This window comes from Rhopalosiphum padi, chromosome 1 (genome assembly GCF_020882245.1).
Source record: "Rhopalosiphum padi isolate XX-2018 chromosome 1, ASM2088224v1, whole genome shotgun sequence".
Taxonomy (NCBI): domain Eukaryota; kingdom Metazoa; phylum Arthropoda; class Insecta; order Hemiptera; family Aphididae; genus Rhopalosiphum; species Rhopalosiphum padi.
In genome coordinates, this window is record NC_083597.1 from 19,169,925 (window position 1) to 19,190,921 (window position 20,997).

The 20,997-nt window shown below is 25.5% G+C and overlaps 1 protein-coding gene across 2 annotated transcripts; it reads left to right on the forward strand.

Annotated features, from left to right (window-relative positions):
• Positions 1–683: 683 nt before the first annotated feature.
• Positions 684–17,596, forward strand: LOC132931754 (ubiquitin-like protein 3). 2 transcript variants are annotated; one of them, XM_060997732.1, is made up of 4 exons: positions 684–1,943; positions 9,682–9,790; positions 15,334–15,498; positions 16,323–17,596. In XM_060997732.1, exons 1-4 carry the CDS (start codon positions 1,908–1,910, stop codon positions 16,385–16,387), a joined length of 375 nt encoding a protein of 124 aa, XP_060853715.1. In that variant the 5' UTR covers positions 684–1,907; the 3' UTR covers positions 16,388–17,596. The 2 variants fall into 2 exon arrangements, with proteins under 2 accessions (XP_060853715.1, XP_060853714.1); XM_060997731.1 differs by lacking the exon at positions 684–1,943 and adding an exon at positions 9,413–9,584.
• The last annotated feature ends 3,401 nt before the right edge of the window (positions 17,597–20,997 follow it).

The following is a 20,997-nucleotide window of genomic DNA, read 5'->3' on the forward strand; positions in this document are numbered from 1 at the left end:
AAGGTTTTAAACTGAGCATCAACATTAGAATAAATCAGTAATTCAAATTAATTTTTGAATTTAAATCAAAATATAAAATATTTTATTAATTTTGGTCGAAAGCCGGTTTTACGATAAAATCACGTTCTTACTAATTTTCTTTATCTATTATTTTCAAAACTTCTTAGAATTATTTCTAGTGTCTTTCCAAAAAGAAGGTATAGCTATTATAACTATTAACTAGATGTAATTAATTAACAGAAACCATCTTCATAATTGAATAGTAGTATCATAGAGTATATAGACGTGAATAAGAAAAATAAAACATAACTGTAAAAAGTGTAACCAATACATTCATCGTTGATCGCTCCATTCATAATCTGGAATTTATTTAAAAATTAATTAATAATAATTAATTGAATTAATATGATAATATTCGTCACGATCGTATAAATAATAATTATGTGTGAATATTTTATAATATAACACGTAGTTATTATACTATATACAGTAATGTCGCTGAAAGACATCAGTCGTGTCCAGCACTAGCGCGCGCGTGTGGGGGGGCACCAGACGGGCACGATCGCTGCGGCGGCGAGTCGGTGGTCCCGTTTCCGTGCTGTAATCCCGTCAGTGACGGGCGCGCGCGCGCTTAACAGTGTTGCCAAGATTCCCCTAGTTCGGCGGCGGCGCGACGTGCACCTTGCGAACGGCCCGCGGCCGATCGACGGCGGTCTAGAGACTCGAAGTCTCGAACCACGACTGTAATACCGTACGAGAGAGCAAGTCGTACGTGCACAGCGGCAGGCCACGCACGGGGCGTCCGGCACCAGCATTGCAGCGCACCGAGCACCACGGCAACGGCACTACCTACGGCCGCGGCGGCGGTGAGGTTACAATATAGGAAACCACCTGACACGCCCCCACCGTTTTCCCAGTCATCACAAAGGATCCGCCACTCTCTATATAGCTGCATCTTCTAATCAACCGAGCGCGCGCGCACGTCACGTACACACACACACACACACACGCACGCACGCACACACACACACACACACCGCTGACACACCACATACGCATTAGTGCGCACACACACACGCGCGCGCTTGAGACGCACGTATTATACACAATATATTATATTATTATAGTTACAGATACATTTTATTATTATTATTATTGTTTTTTTTTTTTAAATTTTTTTTTTTATTTTCTCTTTTGTACGCCACTGACTGATGTGAATAACTTATTAGCGCTGCGCTGGCTCCTCTCGCGTACGGCTGGCTGGTGGTGGTGTCCCGAAAGCGGATTCTCGTCAAACAATAATAATAATAATAATAGCAGCAGCAATAGTAACGCAATATCATATTATTATTGTCGTTAAGTTATTATAATATATCCTCTTGACATCTGTGAGATTTTCGTTCCGCCGCCGACGTTGTTCCGTACGTATTATAATTATTTGAGACTTTTTTCGTCGTAATCGCGTCAATATGGCGTAGTGCCGCCGTCCGATTTCGTCTTCGTTGTCGAGCTGCCGCCGTTAACGGTATTGTCGTAGGTAGTTTGGTAGGTAGGTAGCCGTCGCCACCGTTCTGTGTCAGTGCGATACATAGCTCCGGTAATAATAATTAGTAATTACTGTACATCATAAGGTTAATGTATTTTACCTAACCACCGACAAACAGTGCGTACGGGGTTTTGCTTTCGTTATTGTTTAGTGCTTTTGGATTTTCAAAGTTTGAATGTGTTACTACTACCGAGTAGATAATACGCAACGTTCGCCGGTGATGTTATCGTTGGCGTGACCGTGAAGACCGTAAAGAAGAATTGTCCCTGTTCCATGACTTCGACGGATTTATCAACAATCCGACAACGGACATCATCCTCAGTTACCTTGTAGTGCACTAACGTCACTTGTCAAAACAAACATGACTGCGTCCATCAGGTCTATTCCGTCTGACAAGGTATGTCAATCTATATATTCTAATCATTTTTAACATCATTAATAGGGTAAAATATTGCCTGTTTTATTAGAAAGTATGGGTTTAAAATATATATGATATACACATTGGTTTTATCCATTTGTATATGCTATATAAGTGTCTAGGGATTTCAATTTTGTAATTTACAATGTAAGTACTTGCCGTTGTTTGCGTATTATCATACATAATATATACCTTGATAACATGCCTATAGGTAGTTTAATTAATTACAGTAAAACCAGGATATTAAATTTTTTGTGGATTGCATAAACTAATTTAAAGAGAAAGTCTTCTAGTTCTTTCTTTTTTGTTATGTAGGTGTAGAAATGATTTTTACTATCCAAAAAATATTAAAACAAACTAACTATCCTAAATATGTTTGCAACTAAATTAAATATTTGCTATATGCTTACCAAATATTTAGTATTTTTCAATGTACCTATTAATATTGTAAATTAAATATAGTTGATTTTTAATAATTTTAAATACGAAAAAAGTACAAATTATTAAGTTCTTTTGTGTAAAAAATTTTAATTATAGGTATCTATTGAAGAATGTATGTTTAAACATGATTATAAATCTTGAATACCTCCTTCCAGTTACATAAAAAAAATATTCATTCAAAATCTATAACTTTGTCTGTACCTAGTTAGTTTATAGTTTATATGTATCACTGTATCAGGTTTAATATAATAATCAAGCCTATAGACAATATAAGAATAATTTGTATATACATTTATTTATTCCTATTTTAATGATGATTGTATAATATAAAAAAATTAATTTATCAATTATAATTTTGCTTAGTACTTTTTGATTTTTAGTAATTATATTCAATCATTTAAAATACCCAATTATAAGTAGACATTGTTTTTTTTATTATTATTATTTTAGGTCATGTTTTAATGTACCAAATAATTACTTATTTTGATTGTGTGATGGTAAAGACACACCAATGTAGCATCATAAAGCTGCCACATGTAATATATTTCATTGATAGATGATGACATTTTACAGTTATTATAACAGTTGTGTTATTAATGAGGTGTCCTCGATATTGTCTATCAATATATTATTAAATTATTTATTAGGTACCTATCTAATTAATTTTGGCGTTTATTGCATGCAACATCATTATAATGTGGGTCCTTAATTGTTATCTATGCAGACATTATATTGATATAGGCCTGAGTGGCTGAGTTTAGACTATACAATTTATCTAAGATGTGCTGTAGATAGATAGGTACCTACTTATATTTAAAATTATTTTCATACTTGGCTAGGTAAACTTAAAAGTGTATTCTATTTTACTCTAGGGGGCAATAAAGTAATTTTGAAATTTATGGTTTTATAAGTATACCCCGGAGTATACCTACTTAGTAAATAGAAGAAGTTCCAAGTATAAAAATTGTATGTTTGCTACTTGATAGTGTATTGAATATACCTAGAGTATACCTAGATACCAGATACATAATTAGAAGCTACTATTATATATGTTGTATAATAATTAATAACTGTCTTCCATGAATGTTTTTAATAGATTTTTTTTTGTTTTTTTGATTAATAACACAAGAAACAGAACAGGTATCTAATTAAATTTATCATGGGAAATCTGATTAAGCCATAGAGACTAGTTATTTTTCTTTATAAAATATTTTATGAATAAGGTATAATTTTTTTTTCTTATTTAAAATGGTACTAAAAATTATTTTTGAAAAAAAAAAATGTTCTAGGTATGTATGATTTTACATTGTATTAAAATGTCAATCAGATAATAATCCATATTGGGTACAACTGTTACAAGTGGTTGGGGGTAAATCAAGTATAAAAATTAACACCAATATTATCTAATATTTTATTGTCTAATTTTCAAAATATATTTAAAGAATGACAAATAGTCATAGTCGCAAATAGGGGGGCGCGTAGGGGGTATTAGCACCCTCAATTTTAAAAGTAGGGCCTTCAAATTCTTTTTTTATAATATTACAATCAGTTGCTATTCAACGCTATGCCCGGAAAACAATGAGCTTAAGCACCCTCAGTTTTTTTAATGAAATTGCGCCTATGCAAATAGTGACAACTTTGTAGATTGCATCTTAGCTACTATTAAACTTCAATATATTTTACGCAATTATTATACCAAAAGAATATTTTAATTAAGTGAAGAAATTAATTTATTTTTTTTAAATATTGGTTTAAGATTATTAATTATGACCATAATTTACAATATACCTACATAATAACTTAAAAATAATTATATTTTAGGTTTGAATAAACCCAAATTTTTAAAAATTTTAATTCTTTAGTTCTTTACCTATAAATTGTTACACCTATTACCAATCTTACTTATGGGTTATAAGTCATTTGCTTGTCTTATATGCATTAAACATATAAATATATTTTGATAATGGAACTAAGAGAGTACAATAGTAATTAGTAGTTTTTATTATTAGTAGTAGTTTAACTACTAGATTTATATCATAATCGATATTTGTATAGTGTATCTATTATTCAGTATTTATTGATCAAAATATAATCTATTTTCCAGCATGGCTTTTATTTATATTTGGCTAAAAAATGTTGTATCAGTTACTTTGGTTCATAAAAATGTATTCTTTTTTTACTTCTTCTTTGGTAAAAATTGCATTTTTATTTCTAAAACCTTGAAATTTTAATGTATACTAACTATATTTAAATAATAGACATTCACTATCCTTTTATGACTATTTAAGTTCAAATTATATTCTCATGGCAGTATTGCAAGGGATATTTTTAATTATGTTTTAATATTGAGTCTACTATTTTTATTCTTACCATCATAAACAAAATTTGTTTTTGTGTTTAGAATATTAAAATTTTTATATGTGTATAATTGAGTTTTAAATTTTAGAGTAATTAAAATGGAAATGATTTAGGTATCATTATTCAATTGTAGATATCTTGTAGTGATTCTGATGGATTTTAACACTTCTATGTAGGTATTATAGTTGATTAGGTACTATGTTGGTATTATACTTAGAATTTATAATAAGTTTGTTACTTTAATTGATATAAGTAAATTATAATTGTGTACCTCAAGTTTTTACGAGTTTGATCATTGTTGATTTGTTGTTTTGTTTCTTTATTTTATATTTTATACAAGCATTTGGCAGTCTAGTTAATTGTTATATTGGATTTTTAAAATAATGTTGTTATTATTGATATATTTTTTAATTTTTAATTTTGACTATACACAATAATATGTATATAGGATATTAGGATATTAATTAGATATATGTGAATAATATATATATTATATAGGTATATGTTTATTATTGGATGTACTTAATTATTATGTGTTATCTACAAATATAATTACCATTTGGGTAGGTAGATAATTAACGATGAAGTCATCTTAATTACATTTAAATGTACTGATAACTATGATTAACACATTTTTACAACATCCTTATCATATATTGATATGAATTATGAAAATATTTTTAAATAGTTTTAGTGTAGGTAGTTATTTTACAGTCTGTACTCATTTTTGATTATTATTATTCAATTTAAAATTGGAGATGATGTATGTTAGTAATTTATTATAAGTTTATAACATTATTTACATAATGTAATGAAAATTATGATTTTGACAAGATGTACATGTTGATAAAATACCCATTTTTCGTATTACAATTCACAGGTTCCTTATAGTCCTTTAAAAAATTATTAAGGATAGCTTTCCTAAGAAACCCAATTCATTTTACGCTGTGTGATAATTAGGAGCACTTGTCGATTTAGAAGTATAAATACATAACATACAGATATAAGTAATTTATATTTATTAAGAGTGCAATTTTTTTTATTTGTATTTCTTACAAAATAAATGCATAGACATCACTATTTTGATTAGCCTCACAATTACTTTATATCCAATTTAAAAGCATAACTACTCATTCAAAAGTTGATTCTGGGGGACTATGGTTGTTAAAGAATAAAGAATCACTATTTGAGATTTTTTAAATTTAAATATTAGAAAAATTAAATTGGTAATTAATAATTATTATTATCCTTTTATAATATCACAATATAGGTAATTACTATCGAGTAAAAATTTGATATCACTTGATACTTTTTTTTCTTTCGTCCAAAATATTTATATTATTTTAATTCTAAAAAATCATCTTATCCATTTGATTTGGCAATAAGTTTTCGTTTTGTTCTAAAATTTAAAATTTTATCAACGTTTAAAAAAATTGTTTTTAATGTTAAAAACTCGATCTTTAAAAACTGAAATGAAAAATGCCTGAACCAATTTTCTAGTAGAATAAATTATAATTTCTATACAGTTTTCAGAGTTAAAATCCGTGTTTCAAATATATGTCATATGAACGATACGTCTTCCGTGCGTTGATTAAAAATAATATTGAGAGGCATTAGACACCAGTGGTGCAATCAAGCAGCTTGCTAACGGTCGTATTGAAAGTTAGTGCAATTATAAATTATTTATGATTGTTATACGTCGTATTTCATTGACGTTTTCCATGGATTTACGTTTTTAACAATTGTATTTATTTTTCATTGCTATTTTGTATAATGACTAAACTTATTTCATTTTTGTATCATTATCTAAGGACTAAGGGTTAAGTTCCGTTTTTATAAAAATCATCCCCCATCCATATTAACAAAATCGTTTGATTAACATTGAGAGCACAGTCCATGAAAGAAAAATCGAAAAATTTGACATGAAAATTATACGTAGACTGGCAATGCTATATATTGATTATAAAAAAGCGTTAACTAATATTGAAATCATTTACATATAAAATTATATATATATGTATATTATATTTCATAACATCCTAAATATCTCCACCAAAAATATTTTATTTTAAATTAGTTTGTACAATAATTATTTTTTAAAGTTGTCATTAATTTACAAGGTTATTATAGTAAATTATATTATTTTACATGACTTCTATTTTGACGATTCATAACTTTACATTGATAGGTATTTAATTTATAAATGTAATGCCTTCTGAATTCTGATACATCCGGTATTTATGAACTATCCGTGCAATGATGTATTCTAAAATGTATTGTACTTAACTGTTCTCCAGGAGGTCTTAACTTTTGTATCTACGATCTATTATTATTTATTTAATGACCCAGATGCCATTGAAAAGTATTATTGTTATGTAAAATACGTGTCATGTTTTAGTTTATTTATACAGTCCATAAGTTTTATTTTTATGTTATATATTTATAAACAAATTTAAATACAATTTAATAATATCTATTTTTAATTTACAATGTAGATTGTATAGACGCAGCTCGTAGATAATAGTAACAATACTTATTAACGATTTTTTTTTTTAAACGCGACAATATAATTTATAGACTATGAAGTGATCTTCTGATGTATGTCACAGACATAATATAAGGATTGATTGAGATTATAATAAAATTAAAAATAAATTTTCCTCTAGTATATTAATTAAAACAGATATTGTACAAATAACAATAAACTCTTAATTTTAACATTTGAAAAACGAATGTTTGAGTAGGTATTTTAAGTATAAATGTATATATTAAAAAATAAAATCTAACTTAAGAATAATGTACTAGTTTATCAACGAATTAAATATTATAGTTTGTATTTAATTTCATCTTAATAATACGATTTTTACATTTCATATTTAGTTTATCTTTGTTGTGTAAGTTTGCAAAAAATATAATAATATAGATACAGATTTTACAAGGCTGTCTATTATGTGTAGGTTTATTGATTTTATTTTTTTAAAGAAGTCCATTCAATGTATACGATATTTATGAAAATTGTTATGAACGAGATTACGTCAAATGATATTTCTTATATAGATAAAGATATTTTATTTATTCTTAGGTTAACTGTTTGTTTTAGATTTTATTAGATACGTGTCTTTGTGTATATACTATTGCTTAGTATATTATGCTATTCAGACATCAATAAGTATTATTTTTCTAAATATTTTTTACTGTGACCTATTTTGCCACGCTTAAACAATAAACTAACGTCGATCAGATCAATGTAATTCTAAACAATTTTTTATTCAAAATTATTATTTTTAACGAAATTTTTTCTTGAACTTAATCTTTTGTAACTGTTTTACAATTAATAATAATATTAAAATAATAATAACATAAAAAATGATTAAATAGTTAGAATTGATACCTAGCATTTAAATATATATATTAATACATTTGTAAATGTTTTTTCATAAATTAATAAATTAAAGTTTTAAATGAATCATGAATTGCTCAAATTATTTAAATTACAATAGTATTTATATAATATGTAGGTATTTATTATTGATCTACAAACTTCTATAATATGTTTATAAATTATAATATAAAAAATACGTTTATAAATAAAGTATAATTTATCGATATTTAATAGTAAACAAATGCATAGACACATTGACATATTTTTCAAATTTATAAAGTACTTATTTTTATTCCTATTTTAAAAATAAATGAAAATAAGCGTTTTGTCGTCTGTAAGGTATTTTGTCGACTGTTGGGTATCAGCAGTTTTTTCCCTTCCTCTTTGTCTCTTAGTCTACCATAGAACCGTCAGAATATCGATTGCGCCCTTCACCCGGTAGGTTTCATTCTCTTTCTCCCTCCCCTATGCCTTGGAACTGAGCCCCGGTGACCCATTTCCGTCTAGCAGGACCACCCTTTTTGCAACAGACGTGTTCTATTTCCGAGAATAAACTGCAAACAAATGGTTAAATAATATCAATAAAATAATTAAAATAATTTATAAAGTATATTGATTTTATGAACAAAAAGGAACTTTCTATTAGTAAAAATTAATAATTAAATAAGATTTAGGTACTGTAATGTTTATTTTTGAAAATTACTATTCTTATTTTAGAAAACAACGCATTGTACTGTTTACCCATTGATTAAATATACTTAATATTATATATTTAATCAATAGTTTACCTGTATAAATTAAAAGTATTTAAGTATATATATATTTATAAAAAAATGTAATGTTTTATTTTTGTTTATAAATATACAATCTATAAAAGTTTATTTACAATAAGAATATAAAAACATTAAAAACTAAATATAATGACATAAGTTATATGAGAAAAGAAGTAATCCAGCGATCTTGCAATCGTTTAATAGTTATAGTTTTATGCAAACAACTATATTATATTTTAGTCTAAAAATATAAATGTATAATAATCTACCTATTTTATTTATTTCATTATACAATATGATGATTTTATGAAATATCGTATTCTTAACCCAACGCACGTACATATATCAATACTTATGTGATGTCCGTACATTTTGTCCTTGTTTATAAACAAAGGCATGCATTGAATAGGAGTAGGATGTGAATTTTACTTCCCAGTCTTCAATTGTTTATTTTATTTTTTTCTGACAGTTTGATAGTTCGTGAAATCTTCAATTCTGATTTTGTGTTTTACCTATACTCAGTTAACATCGAAGTTGACATTTTTAAATTAAAAAATGGTTTTCAGTTACACGCCAAAAAGCGATAGATTGTCTGTAGATCATGATTTAGTTGTTTTAGTGTCATTAGTAAATGGTCTTAACCCTGAAGATTTGTTAAAGACTAAGGTTTTTTTTCTATGAAAACTAACTAAATAGAAATTTAAAAATGACATATAGGAAATAAATTCATGCAGATATTTTAATATTTATTTTTATGTTATAGATAAACCTCAGATTGATTCTTGTCAGCGGTAAAACTAAAGAATTCATATTTAGCCCTAACGACTCGGCGGGTGATATAGCTCAAGCAATTTTTGATAATTGGCCAGAAGGTAAGAATTTTTTATAAATTAGTAGTATTAAATAAATACTATAAAAGTTTTAGATACAAAAAAAAAAAATATTAAAATGTTAAAAATAAATAAAATATTTTAAATTAATTGATATGAATTAAAACTAATTGTAAAAATTAACAAATTACAACAATAAAGTTTTCATTGTCAGATTATCGTAAAGAAATTTTAAATCTACCATATTAATTATATTTTATACTAGTTCAAAGTAAAATTGAAGATTTGATAAACCTTTTTTTAGTTTACAAATTATTAACTGTATAATATATGTAATAAATCAAATTTTTAAATTTATTTTTATCCAATTTATTCATAAAACAAATTCTTTCTTTCTAATGTAGTTACTTGAACAGTTGAACATAATATTATGTTCATTATTTTCGTTCTGTAAATTTTGCACTAGTTATATTTTGAGTTATAGCTATTACTGCAGATTTTATAAGTTTCTAAAAATAAATTGTAGTTCAAATAGATCGTACTAATTATTCATTGTACTTCAAATTTAGGACTAAAATTTACAAATTTGAACGTAGCTTACTTAATTAAACTGTAAGGGACTTGGATCAACGTGAAATGAAAACTAAAATTTCTTTTATACTAATAAGTAATACACCGATAAAAATAAAATTAATAGTATACGTATCTACTGGCTACAAGGTTATAACTTATAAAAATTTTAAGTAATGTTTTAAGTTATAGTAATAATGGTTTGTACCTACTACCTGCCTATTGGAAACAAATAAAAAGAACACATTGTTATTGCTTGAGTTAATGACGTAAGAGAAAACGATTATTTACTAAAAACAACATGCCGTATTTACGTCATAAAAATACATTTTCATTAATATTATATAAATACCTACAAATAAATGTTATATATTTACATAATAATAAGTCAATTATATTTTTAAGTATATTTCAATTTAATATTAAATAATTAGATATTTTTAAAATTGACTCAAGCAGTTAAAAACATTAAAATTTTAAGTTTTACATTTAATTTAAAATTTTTGTTTCTTATTTTAAAGATAAGATAAATGTGATTTGTGTTTAAGAGTTATTAGATTGTCGTTGGTTTGTTATTATGTATAAAGTAATATTATATTAGTTTGAATCTCATATTCGCTTCAGTACAAAACCACACGTGTTTTATGACGCAACTGGGTGGGACGGTAAAATGGGCTTTTGTTATACTATATGGCATATGCAACTAGTCAACATGTAAAAACAAATAATTTTATTGTAAACACTTGTAGGATAATTAATAGTTAATGCTATTTGGTGTACTATCTATTAGATGAAATTTTCATTTGTATAGAATCATTAAGACTAAAGCTTGTCGTTTGATCCACGGATATCACAAAGGTCCCAAGGATAAAAAAAGTTTTGTGAAGTTTGAAATTCATTAAATGAAATATTATTTAACATAAAAAATATACGTATTATAAAATATAATAACGTTTATAACTCATATTAAATTAATCGCATGTGTTTATAAACTTATATATTTTATTATAAGTACCTACTTATTATAATTAATATATTTTATTTTCTCGAGCTAGTTTACATTTTAATAGTATCTATACTAAATATAATAATAATGTGTATTGTTTTTATTTGTGTGGAAATTAACATTTTATGGATCCAAGATCGCGACTCTCTTTGCCTGACTATTCTGCCTCTGTCAAATCATTCCTTTTTCTTTTTGGTTTTACAGTTAGGTAATAGTTTCCTTTGAAAAATCATAGATTCCTTCACGCGTTAATAAATGGGACATAATATCCTTACACATAAATTTATTTATTTTACTTATAATAATTTTAGAAAATTTAGTACCTAATTAGATAGTATATAAATAGTGCAATTTTTGAAAATAAAGTTATAAAAAATGTCTATTCCAAATTTTTGTGAAATTATACATTTCATTATTTAACATTGGAGTGAAAGCTTCTTCTTTCAAATTTATCTTTCCGTTGGCCGTATTATAGACCATGTAAATGGGCCGGTTGACTGGCGACTGAGTTTTTTAAGACTTTCTCTCACTTTGTTTTGCATCTACAAGGTGTATCATATATATAATAATAGCGTTCAATTCATAACGTATCATTAAATAAAAGAACTACACACACACAACGTAGATATAGATGCAGTTAAATTTACACGTTCTTTTTTCGATTTTTTTTTCTTTCAAAATGTATGTTATAAATTTATATCTGTTACATGGTACTGATTTTTGATGTTTGTAAAAATGGTTGGTCTTTTTACTTTGGATGTTATTTACTGAAAAGAAAACTGGATGTTTTCAAAAATCATGATAAGTATTTCTTCATTATAACAATTTAAAAATACATTTATTTTTATTTTTTTATCAGGATTTGACTATCATAATTAATTTTAAATTATATTTACAAAATATAAAAAAAAGTAAATAATAAATGTTTTTCAGTAATTATTTTTAATAAAATACATAGTTAATGTTCTATTTAATAGAGCTTAAAATAATTACATCGTTAGGAATTGTTATTTATCACTCTCCCTCATCGGGATTTTTTATTTACTTTCTAAGTCATATATCATAATTCATAATACAGTATTAGTCTGTCACCATCACTGTTCTTAAAATATGTTCTAGTTCAATTGTGGTTTTTATGTGTTGGTAAAACTAATACGGAAAACTAACTGAACTTGATTTTTAATTATTATTTATCAATATTTATCACAAAAACAATTTCAATAATTAAAACTCAACATTTGGGTAAGAAAACAAAATTGACAAATGTAAAAAAAACGTAAACGTAAACATGTTAATTAAAAAAAAAAATTGAAGTGTATGATTTTTTTTTTAATACTACAATAATATAAGTTTTTTAGTATAATTTTCCAAGTTTAAATGAGTGACATTTTGTTAATATTCAAATTAAGTGTCTTAAATCATAACTTTTGCAAACAAGAAAAAAGAGCACGGGTAGGTACTATTGTATATTTAATAACATTTGTTATTTGTTCCAAAACGTTTATCAAAATTTCTGATTGCAGCTAATTGCCCGCTGCTGAGGTATTATAATCTAAAACTTATAAGTACTATTATTTTCACAAATTAGTAATATTTATGTTACACCTTCATAAAATGTTATATGTATTATGTATACTTAATGTATATTGTATAATATGTTTGCATTCATAGTTCAGTTTTTGTCACTGGTAGTAAAATCCTGTTTATGATCTGAACAGAGTTCAAATATCACGTTTTCTACGGAACTCTGGGTAAATATATTTATACATGCAGTTTCTTACTTGACTATAGCTAGTTCGGCAACAAGTGGAATTGTATATCCTTATATATCATTGCGCACGAGATAAGTACTTTTCTAGCAGTCACTCTCCCTTCAAATATTTATTTAGATTTAAATCCTGAGCGATGTGATGAATGCAATGTTTTTAAAATTATGTGTTTTTTGTGTATGGATACACGACGATAATGTTTCGATATTCAATTTTGAGGGGGTTTGAGGATAGAAAATTGGATTTTCTTTGTACTTTAAATAACCAAACATTGCAGATAGATCATTTAGACGATCATACAAATTAATTAATAAACAACATCATAATAAATATTGAATTTTAGTTTAAAATAATGTGTTACTTCTATCATACTATTTCTAAGGTATATTTTAATTCTCTTTAAACTTGAGAATGTTTTTTCAGGTGTTGAAGTAGACACCGAGAGTGTGCATAAAACGTTGAATAAAAAATGTATTTTAGGGTAAATATTAATGTTACACTGTTTTAACGCTTCAATTCCGGATTTTGGATTGATATTTGATTTTTTTTTAATTTTCTTAGTTTTCTACTCTACAATTTAAGTTCAGCTAATGAATTAGCTACACCCAGACGATCCAGTTTTGTAGAATAGAAATTGATTAATTTTTTGATTGATATTTCATCAGTAGATAAAATTTCAGCAGAAAACTGATATTGAAATCCTAAAAAAAAGAAATTTTAATACCCAGTAATTTAGGTACTCTAAATTTGAAAAACTAACCTTCTAAAATTTCTGAATGGGACAGAAAACATTCCTGTAATTGATTAATAAAATAATCCAAGTATCGTATGAACACTTTATAAAAATCTTCTGTGTGAATTTGGATTTGCTCGATGCTTTTGTCGATTTGTTATTCGTTTCATACATTTCAATTCCAACAACCTCTGGCATTTCCTCGTTCATTTTAGCCATTTTAGCTCAGCGTGTGACGACTGATGGACGCTCTTATGTTTATAAAGTTATAAATAAATAAATATTAAAGATAACGACAAAACTATAAAGGTGAAATCCACTGTTTAATATTTATTTATGTAATACAGTAATATAACAACATTTAAAACTTTTTAGTAATTTGTATTTTGTAAGACAAAAGTATATAAATACGGCACATGGGGGAATCTATCCCCCATATCCCCCCTGTAATTACGCCTCTGAAGTCCAAATGTTTACAAAATTCGTCAAAATTACGAAAATGTATAAACTAAGTATTTTTTGGTAATAAGCATTGTAAGTAGTAGGTATCAAATGTACTTCGTTGGAAAGGATGTTTTAAATTTAAATTTAATGATAAAAAACGAATTTGAGTAAAAATAGTGTAATCATTTAGTAACAAAAGTATAATGATATTAAAACAGCAAATGTTGGTATTTTTATTTTTTCTTAATAATTTCAAAAAGTTTTGCGATTTTTCAATTTGTCTTTCCAAAAGTCCCAACTAGATTCAATTTATTTCCAGAAATGTCCATTAATGTTGATGAGCATTTTAGAAAAAGTGTCTTTAGATACAAAAATAAAAATAAAAAACATCATTGTAAAATCAATATATTTATTGCTCTGAAAATTAGGAAATCGTGATACTTTAACGATCGATTCACGTATTTTACACTGTATTGTGCTCTAGTATAAATTCTAATACATTAGTGATATTGGAACTCTCGTAATGGCCACATTTAAGACCCCATAGTTTCGGCATTGAACTTTGTAAATGACGTATCTATACGGCTGTCCAAGAAATGCGTACCTATTGGCTAGCTGGTATTACTGCTGTAAAATAGTTATTTAGCAATGAAAAAAAAAAACAATAATGTATTTGTTGGAATTATTATTCTTACTTTCACAAATCTAGAGATTTTTTTGTAGAAGAAGAATGAAAAATCGTGACGAAGACTAACTGTTTTTATGACAAGTTTTTCCTTTATCACTTATATTTCTATTGTATTTATTGTGTTTATTAATTATATATGCACATATGATAAGTTATAAACGTATAATACAGATAGTATGTATACTGTTTACTACCCTTAATACTTATTTTATGTAGAAAAATATTAAATTACTGCGGCGTTGTCACATCTACCGCTTGAATATGCGTTGACAGCATAAAATACGCTACGGTTGATTACAAATATGATACTATTGTCTATTACCTACAATATGTCAATATTTTTAAATATTTGATTATGTTTTATATTGATTACAGATTGGGCGGACGAAGCAGTTGAAAAAGCCGAGATCCTTAGACTGATATATCAGGGTCGTTTTTTACACAGTAACGTCACGTTGGGTGCTCTAGGCCTTGTACCAGCCCGTACCACTGTTATGCATCTTGTACCAAGGGAAACATTACCCGAACCTAATTCACAAGGTGAGATATATAATGAACGAACAATTTCTGGTCACTGGTTGTGGTCTCAGGATGATACCACTTACTCTTCTAATCCACAAGCAACATCTGAGAATACCATTGGGCAACCTTAAAATTATTTAGATCCTTGATTATTCCTGTCATTGTATTAACATCAAAACCATCATTGATCTTTTAAAAACTTTTTCATTTTTATTAATTTCTTATTTATATGTTTTTCTAAAAGAAATATAACAACATTTATTAAAAACATACTGCACTAATAATTTTTGTTTAAAAATTAATAAATAATTTATAAGTTACTAAAACAATTTATATTTTATTTTGTTTTGTTTACACTCTTAATAATTGATTTATGATTTTTCAATTTTGTTTGTGTATAGTATTTTTTTAAATTAATATTTTTCTTAAAAATATGTATATATATAGCATTATAAAATTACATTTTTTAACAGGTACTGCAGTACAACATTTATGATTAATTGTATAAAATATTTATTACTTATATAGATATGTAATTTCCTTGTTTAACCTGATTCTATAATCAGTCGATAATACTGCTAGTAATGCATCTGTAAAATTAATAATTAAATAGTTAGTTTTTATAATTAGAACTATCTTCTATAATACTAGTAAAACTTAATTATTATGGTATTTAACTTAAATTTTTTAATATTTTTTAATATTCAAATTAGTAATGGTTTTGAATATCAAATTCTTTCTTTCTTTTACTTTTCCATACATGCTCATTGTAAATCCACGGATTCAATTAATTTTTTGTATATTAATAAAATATCATAACTTAATATTGTTATTTTTTCTAGATCAAAGACAGAAAAGTAAAGGTGCAAGCAGTAGTTGCTGTTCAGCTGCCTGTACTATATTATGAATGTGTTCTATAATAATGCAAATATTGTATATTTAGTAAAAATATATTAAGTATGCTTAAAATGCAACTTTTAAAACAAATTTTTAGTGAGTGGTCTCACCATTTACCCAATGATGAATCGTGACCATTGGTGGGTTAATGTTCTATAGATTTTTTGACTTGTATATTTTCAGAGATCCCCTCCAAATTTTTTTTAATTATTATTATTTTTGTTTTTTATTAACTATATTATAGATAGGTCTAAGGACAAAAAATGTAATTAAACGTTATATTAGGTTTATTAATACATCACAATTATGACACGAGTATAAGCCTGTTTCATTTGTGTCTGTATTTTAAAAAACTGTGTTCAATTTATAAAAATTAACGCAACAAATTTAAACCACTATGATTATGGATAATCGAACTATCCCTTATTTTGTATTGTTGCAATTCATGATGAAAATCTTTAATCTTTACTATTGTATGTTATTTAGATTTGTTCGGTTTCCTTTAAACAACATAAAAAAGTTAATAAAAAATAAAAATATTTTTATAAAAATATATATGTATACATTTAAAAATAAATGTAATTGCACGGTATATGATTACTGTTCTCCATTTGTCTTTATGATGTATATTAAGTGTAAATAGTAATATTCATTCATACATTTAAATTATGTTTTGAATTATATATTCGGGATGAACGAAAACAACCTGCAATATCTCAGAGTCGTGCTTTGGTTTGTGCTCATTATTCTTAAGCTATATGAAATATATACTTGATCTTATTGTTGTATGGATGTTAATTATATTGGTTGTCTTAAATCATAATGTTTATAAAAAATATTATAGTTTAATATACACTATTATCAAGAAACTTAAAATATATAAATTATATTTTTTTTTTTTTGCTTTTACTCTTCTGTGATTTTTTCGTTATTATACAATTTTTTTTAGATAATGTAATTGTGTAATATAGTTCGTATATACATGTATAATCTCACCTTTTTGATTCTTAATGTAAATTGTGTTTTATTTCTAATCCTTATTTTTTTAAACCGAAATTACATTTAGGATTAGGTGTATATTATTATCGTTGTCGTTGTGTAAAGTATATTAAGAAAAACGAATACATAATTATATATATATATATAACATATATGATTATTTTAAATATAACAGTATGTATTATTATTATCAATATAGTATTATTTAATTGTTCGTAAATATTTGAATATTTATTTAATCCTTTTAATAAAATATAATGTTAATTATTGCCACAACAATATCTTTATTAAGTATTGTATAATAAAATATTATGATACTATTAATAAATCTTAGTAGAATATTCCACTTAATATTATCAATTATGACTGATGAGTGAAAATTTTAATAAAAATTATACTAGTATATGTATTTGGTTACAAATCATTGTTGGTTTTCAAGTATTTTATTGTTTTATGTACAAATAATTTGAAATAAAAGAAAGTAGGGTTTTGTACGAATTTTATTTCTGTAAAGTAAAAAACGAAACTTTAATTGAGGTTATTTGATCCTTATTAGTTATTATATTTCTGGATGTCAAAAAAGTATTTGTTTTCTTTCTCAAACCCATGTGCAACATAGATAAAATGCATTCATGTAAAATTATTTTTTTTTATGATTTTTGAGTAATTGTGGACTAAAATCAACTATTACAAAAATTATAGAGGATAATATTTTTAAAGATTTGACTTATTGGTTTTACATTTTACTATTATTTGACTTAATATTAAATATTAATAATAATAAAAAAAAATTATTAACTAATATTAATTTGTTTTAAGTTAATATTTTTACAAATCGCGTCATACCTTCATAAAAATTATTCTCTAATATTTTTATAATCGGTGATTTTACTCTAAGATTAGTCAAAAACATAAAAAAAAAAAAAAAAATGATTTTGCATGAATATATTTTGTGTACGCGTAGCCCGGAAAGAGGAAACAAACAGTGCGCTGTCATCTTCTTAAAATTATTCACTGGCTACTGGTATAATATATAACGTAGTACTTTAATTTCACATTAATAATATATTTATGAATACTGTTAAAATTTAAAAAACCTAAACAATACGCTGAATATATAGTAGTGCATTTGTTAAGGGGTTTTAATACCAACCGTTGTTTAGTATTGATTTTACAAAGATGTAGGTATGTATTAATTTTTTAATTTTGTATTTCATATTTTTATGGCAGTAAAAATGCTACGATCTTCAACTTGATTATTTTTAACTTGCTTTCTGGTAGCAAATTGGATCTAGTTTGTATTTTGATGGTTCGATTTTCCAGAAACTTTTCTAAAAAACCGTGAAAAAAATTCTACTTCCCTTTTTTTGTACCTACTGGTATTGACCAAGACTAGGAGCTGGCTTCTGCCATAAATTGATTTTTACTGGATAACTTTATTCGTATATAATATTTAATTAAATAATAGTGAATACTAATATAGATCGATATCGATGTAACTATAGTTATTTTTACAAGAATATCGATATTCGATTATACATGTCGATACATTGTAATTTATTATTTATATTTTTATAGAAAATAATTTTAATGATTTAATCAGATATACCTAATATAAAATAATAAATTAAAAAAGGTACCTAGTTAAATGCACCGCTCTGCTGTATAATAGGTGTTGAGTGAGTCACTATAATCACTATAATAGCAGGTGTGTTAAATTTAAATTCAATGATATACCTATATTTATCAATATATCTGTCTATGAAAAACGATTCTGAGCGGAAACTGTCTATCAGATTATATTACCGAGACAAGTGTTATGTAAATTTATATAGTTATTAAAGTATTTTTTGTTACTTTTAGTATTATAAGTAGATTGATATAAATTTTTGCCAAAATATTACGTTTATTATACTTATTTATTCTTAATACCTATACTTATTTAATTATGTTAATAATATAAAATATAAATTTATACCTCATCATATCAACTCATATAATTTAAAAATTAATAATATCTTTCATAAATACCGTAAGACAGTAAAAATATGTTCATAGTACCTATATAATATAAAATACATAAAAGTTAGTTCTGACGAATAATGTTTTTGAATTATAACTAAATTATTAGTAAATCGTTATTTATCTTTAAGAAGATAAATAATTTAATTTAAATTGGAATTTGAAATGTCTATAAAATAAAATTGTCTTATATGTTTTTTAGATTTAATGGATTCAATATGAAATTCTTATGATTTTATGAAGAATATTGTGTTTAGTTTTCAAAACTACAAAATTATTTGCAATTTTTCGTGATTTTTACGAATTTTATTAAAATTCTAACTTAAAACGCTCATAAAAAATATTGTGATTATAGAGTTTCGATGTTTTTTAATCAAGAAATTGACAACTTATGTGGAGCTTCGTAAATTTTCAAGCTTTTCTACTATAATATATAATTTTTAATCGATAGTTTTAGAAAATAAAACTAAAAAAAATTGAAAATTTTCTTTTGCTTATAATAGTAGCTCAATAATAATTAAAATGTTTAAAATTGTTTGATAAATATAAATTGATAATATAAACATTTGAAGAAAATTTTAAATATCTATGGTTATTTGTTTTTGAGTTACGTAAAAAAAAACAAAATCGATATTGCGAAAATTGGATTTGTGTGAAAATTACCGTTTTTTATTTATTTTACTAGATTATAGAAATAAGTACTGGAGATTTTTAAGTTGGACCTCTCTAAAGTACAAACTAGATCCAATTTGGTATCCAAAATCACCCCCATTTTTGAAAATCGAATTAGTTTATCAACAACTTATCGTGTTATCATCCACAAAAAAAACCACATTATTGAAAAATCAATACATTTGCTCCACTTAAAATCTAAAACATTTTCAGTATGAGTATTTAAAAATTTTTTTATTGGTTTTATACGGTAATTGTATTCAATATCGATATAGTTCTTTCTTTGATATCGCGATTTCGCACGAAATATGTAAAGGTACTTTTTGAGGCATGAAATTTAAGACTAAGTAGAGTGGGCAGATTAATACATTAATAAGTAAAACGTCCATTATTGATAATTTATGTACCTATACATATTTATTTTTACCCTTTTTTAATCTGATCATAAATCATTGTGTGTTAGTTAAAAATACTATACCTTAAGGCTTAAAGCTTTTAATAGTTTGCATCGGCATTGTCCACGTGATATCGCTACATGTATTAAATAATATCGATTTAAAAAAATATAAATCTTGCTACAGTTTGAACAGGTTGATATCGGTTTTTAAGTAAAAGAATCATTTTGTCAAAGTTTAAACTTTATAAAAATTCTGTTGTTACGTCCAGTGTACCACTTATGTTAGTTGCAACACTGCGTGCATACAATTACTACATATTATGTATATTAGTGTATTATCATATTATATTTTTCTCTTAATAAGAACTAAACCTGAAAAACATTGATAAAGATTGTTGATCCAGTCGTGCAGGGAAGTCATGTAGCTACAGCACAATTCTATTGAAGAAGATTGAAAAATTATGCAGGAATTTAAAAATAAGACAGGTAAAATTATAATGTTTTCATTTAAAATAAATAAAAGCAATTGA

Excerpts from the sequence above, each read along its gene's own strand:
- LOC132931754 (XM_060997731.1), top strand. The coding sequence starts at position 9,474 with ATGGTTTTCAGTTACACGCCAAAAAGCGATAGATTGTCTGTAGATCAT. Across the intron at positions 9,585-9,681 it reads AAGATTTGTTAAAGACTAAG|ATAAACCTCAGATTGATTCT; the intron begins GTTTTTTTTCTA and ends TTTATGTTATAG. Across the intron at positions 15,499-16,322 it reads ACCCGAACCTAATTCACAAG|ATCAAAGACAGAAAAGTAAA; the intron begins GTGAGATATATA and ends TATTTTTTCTAG.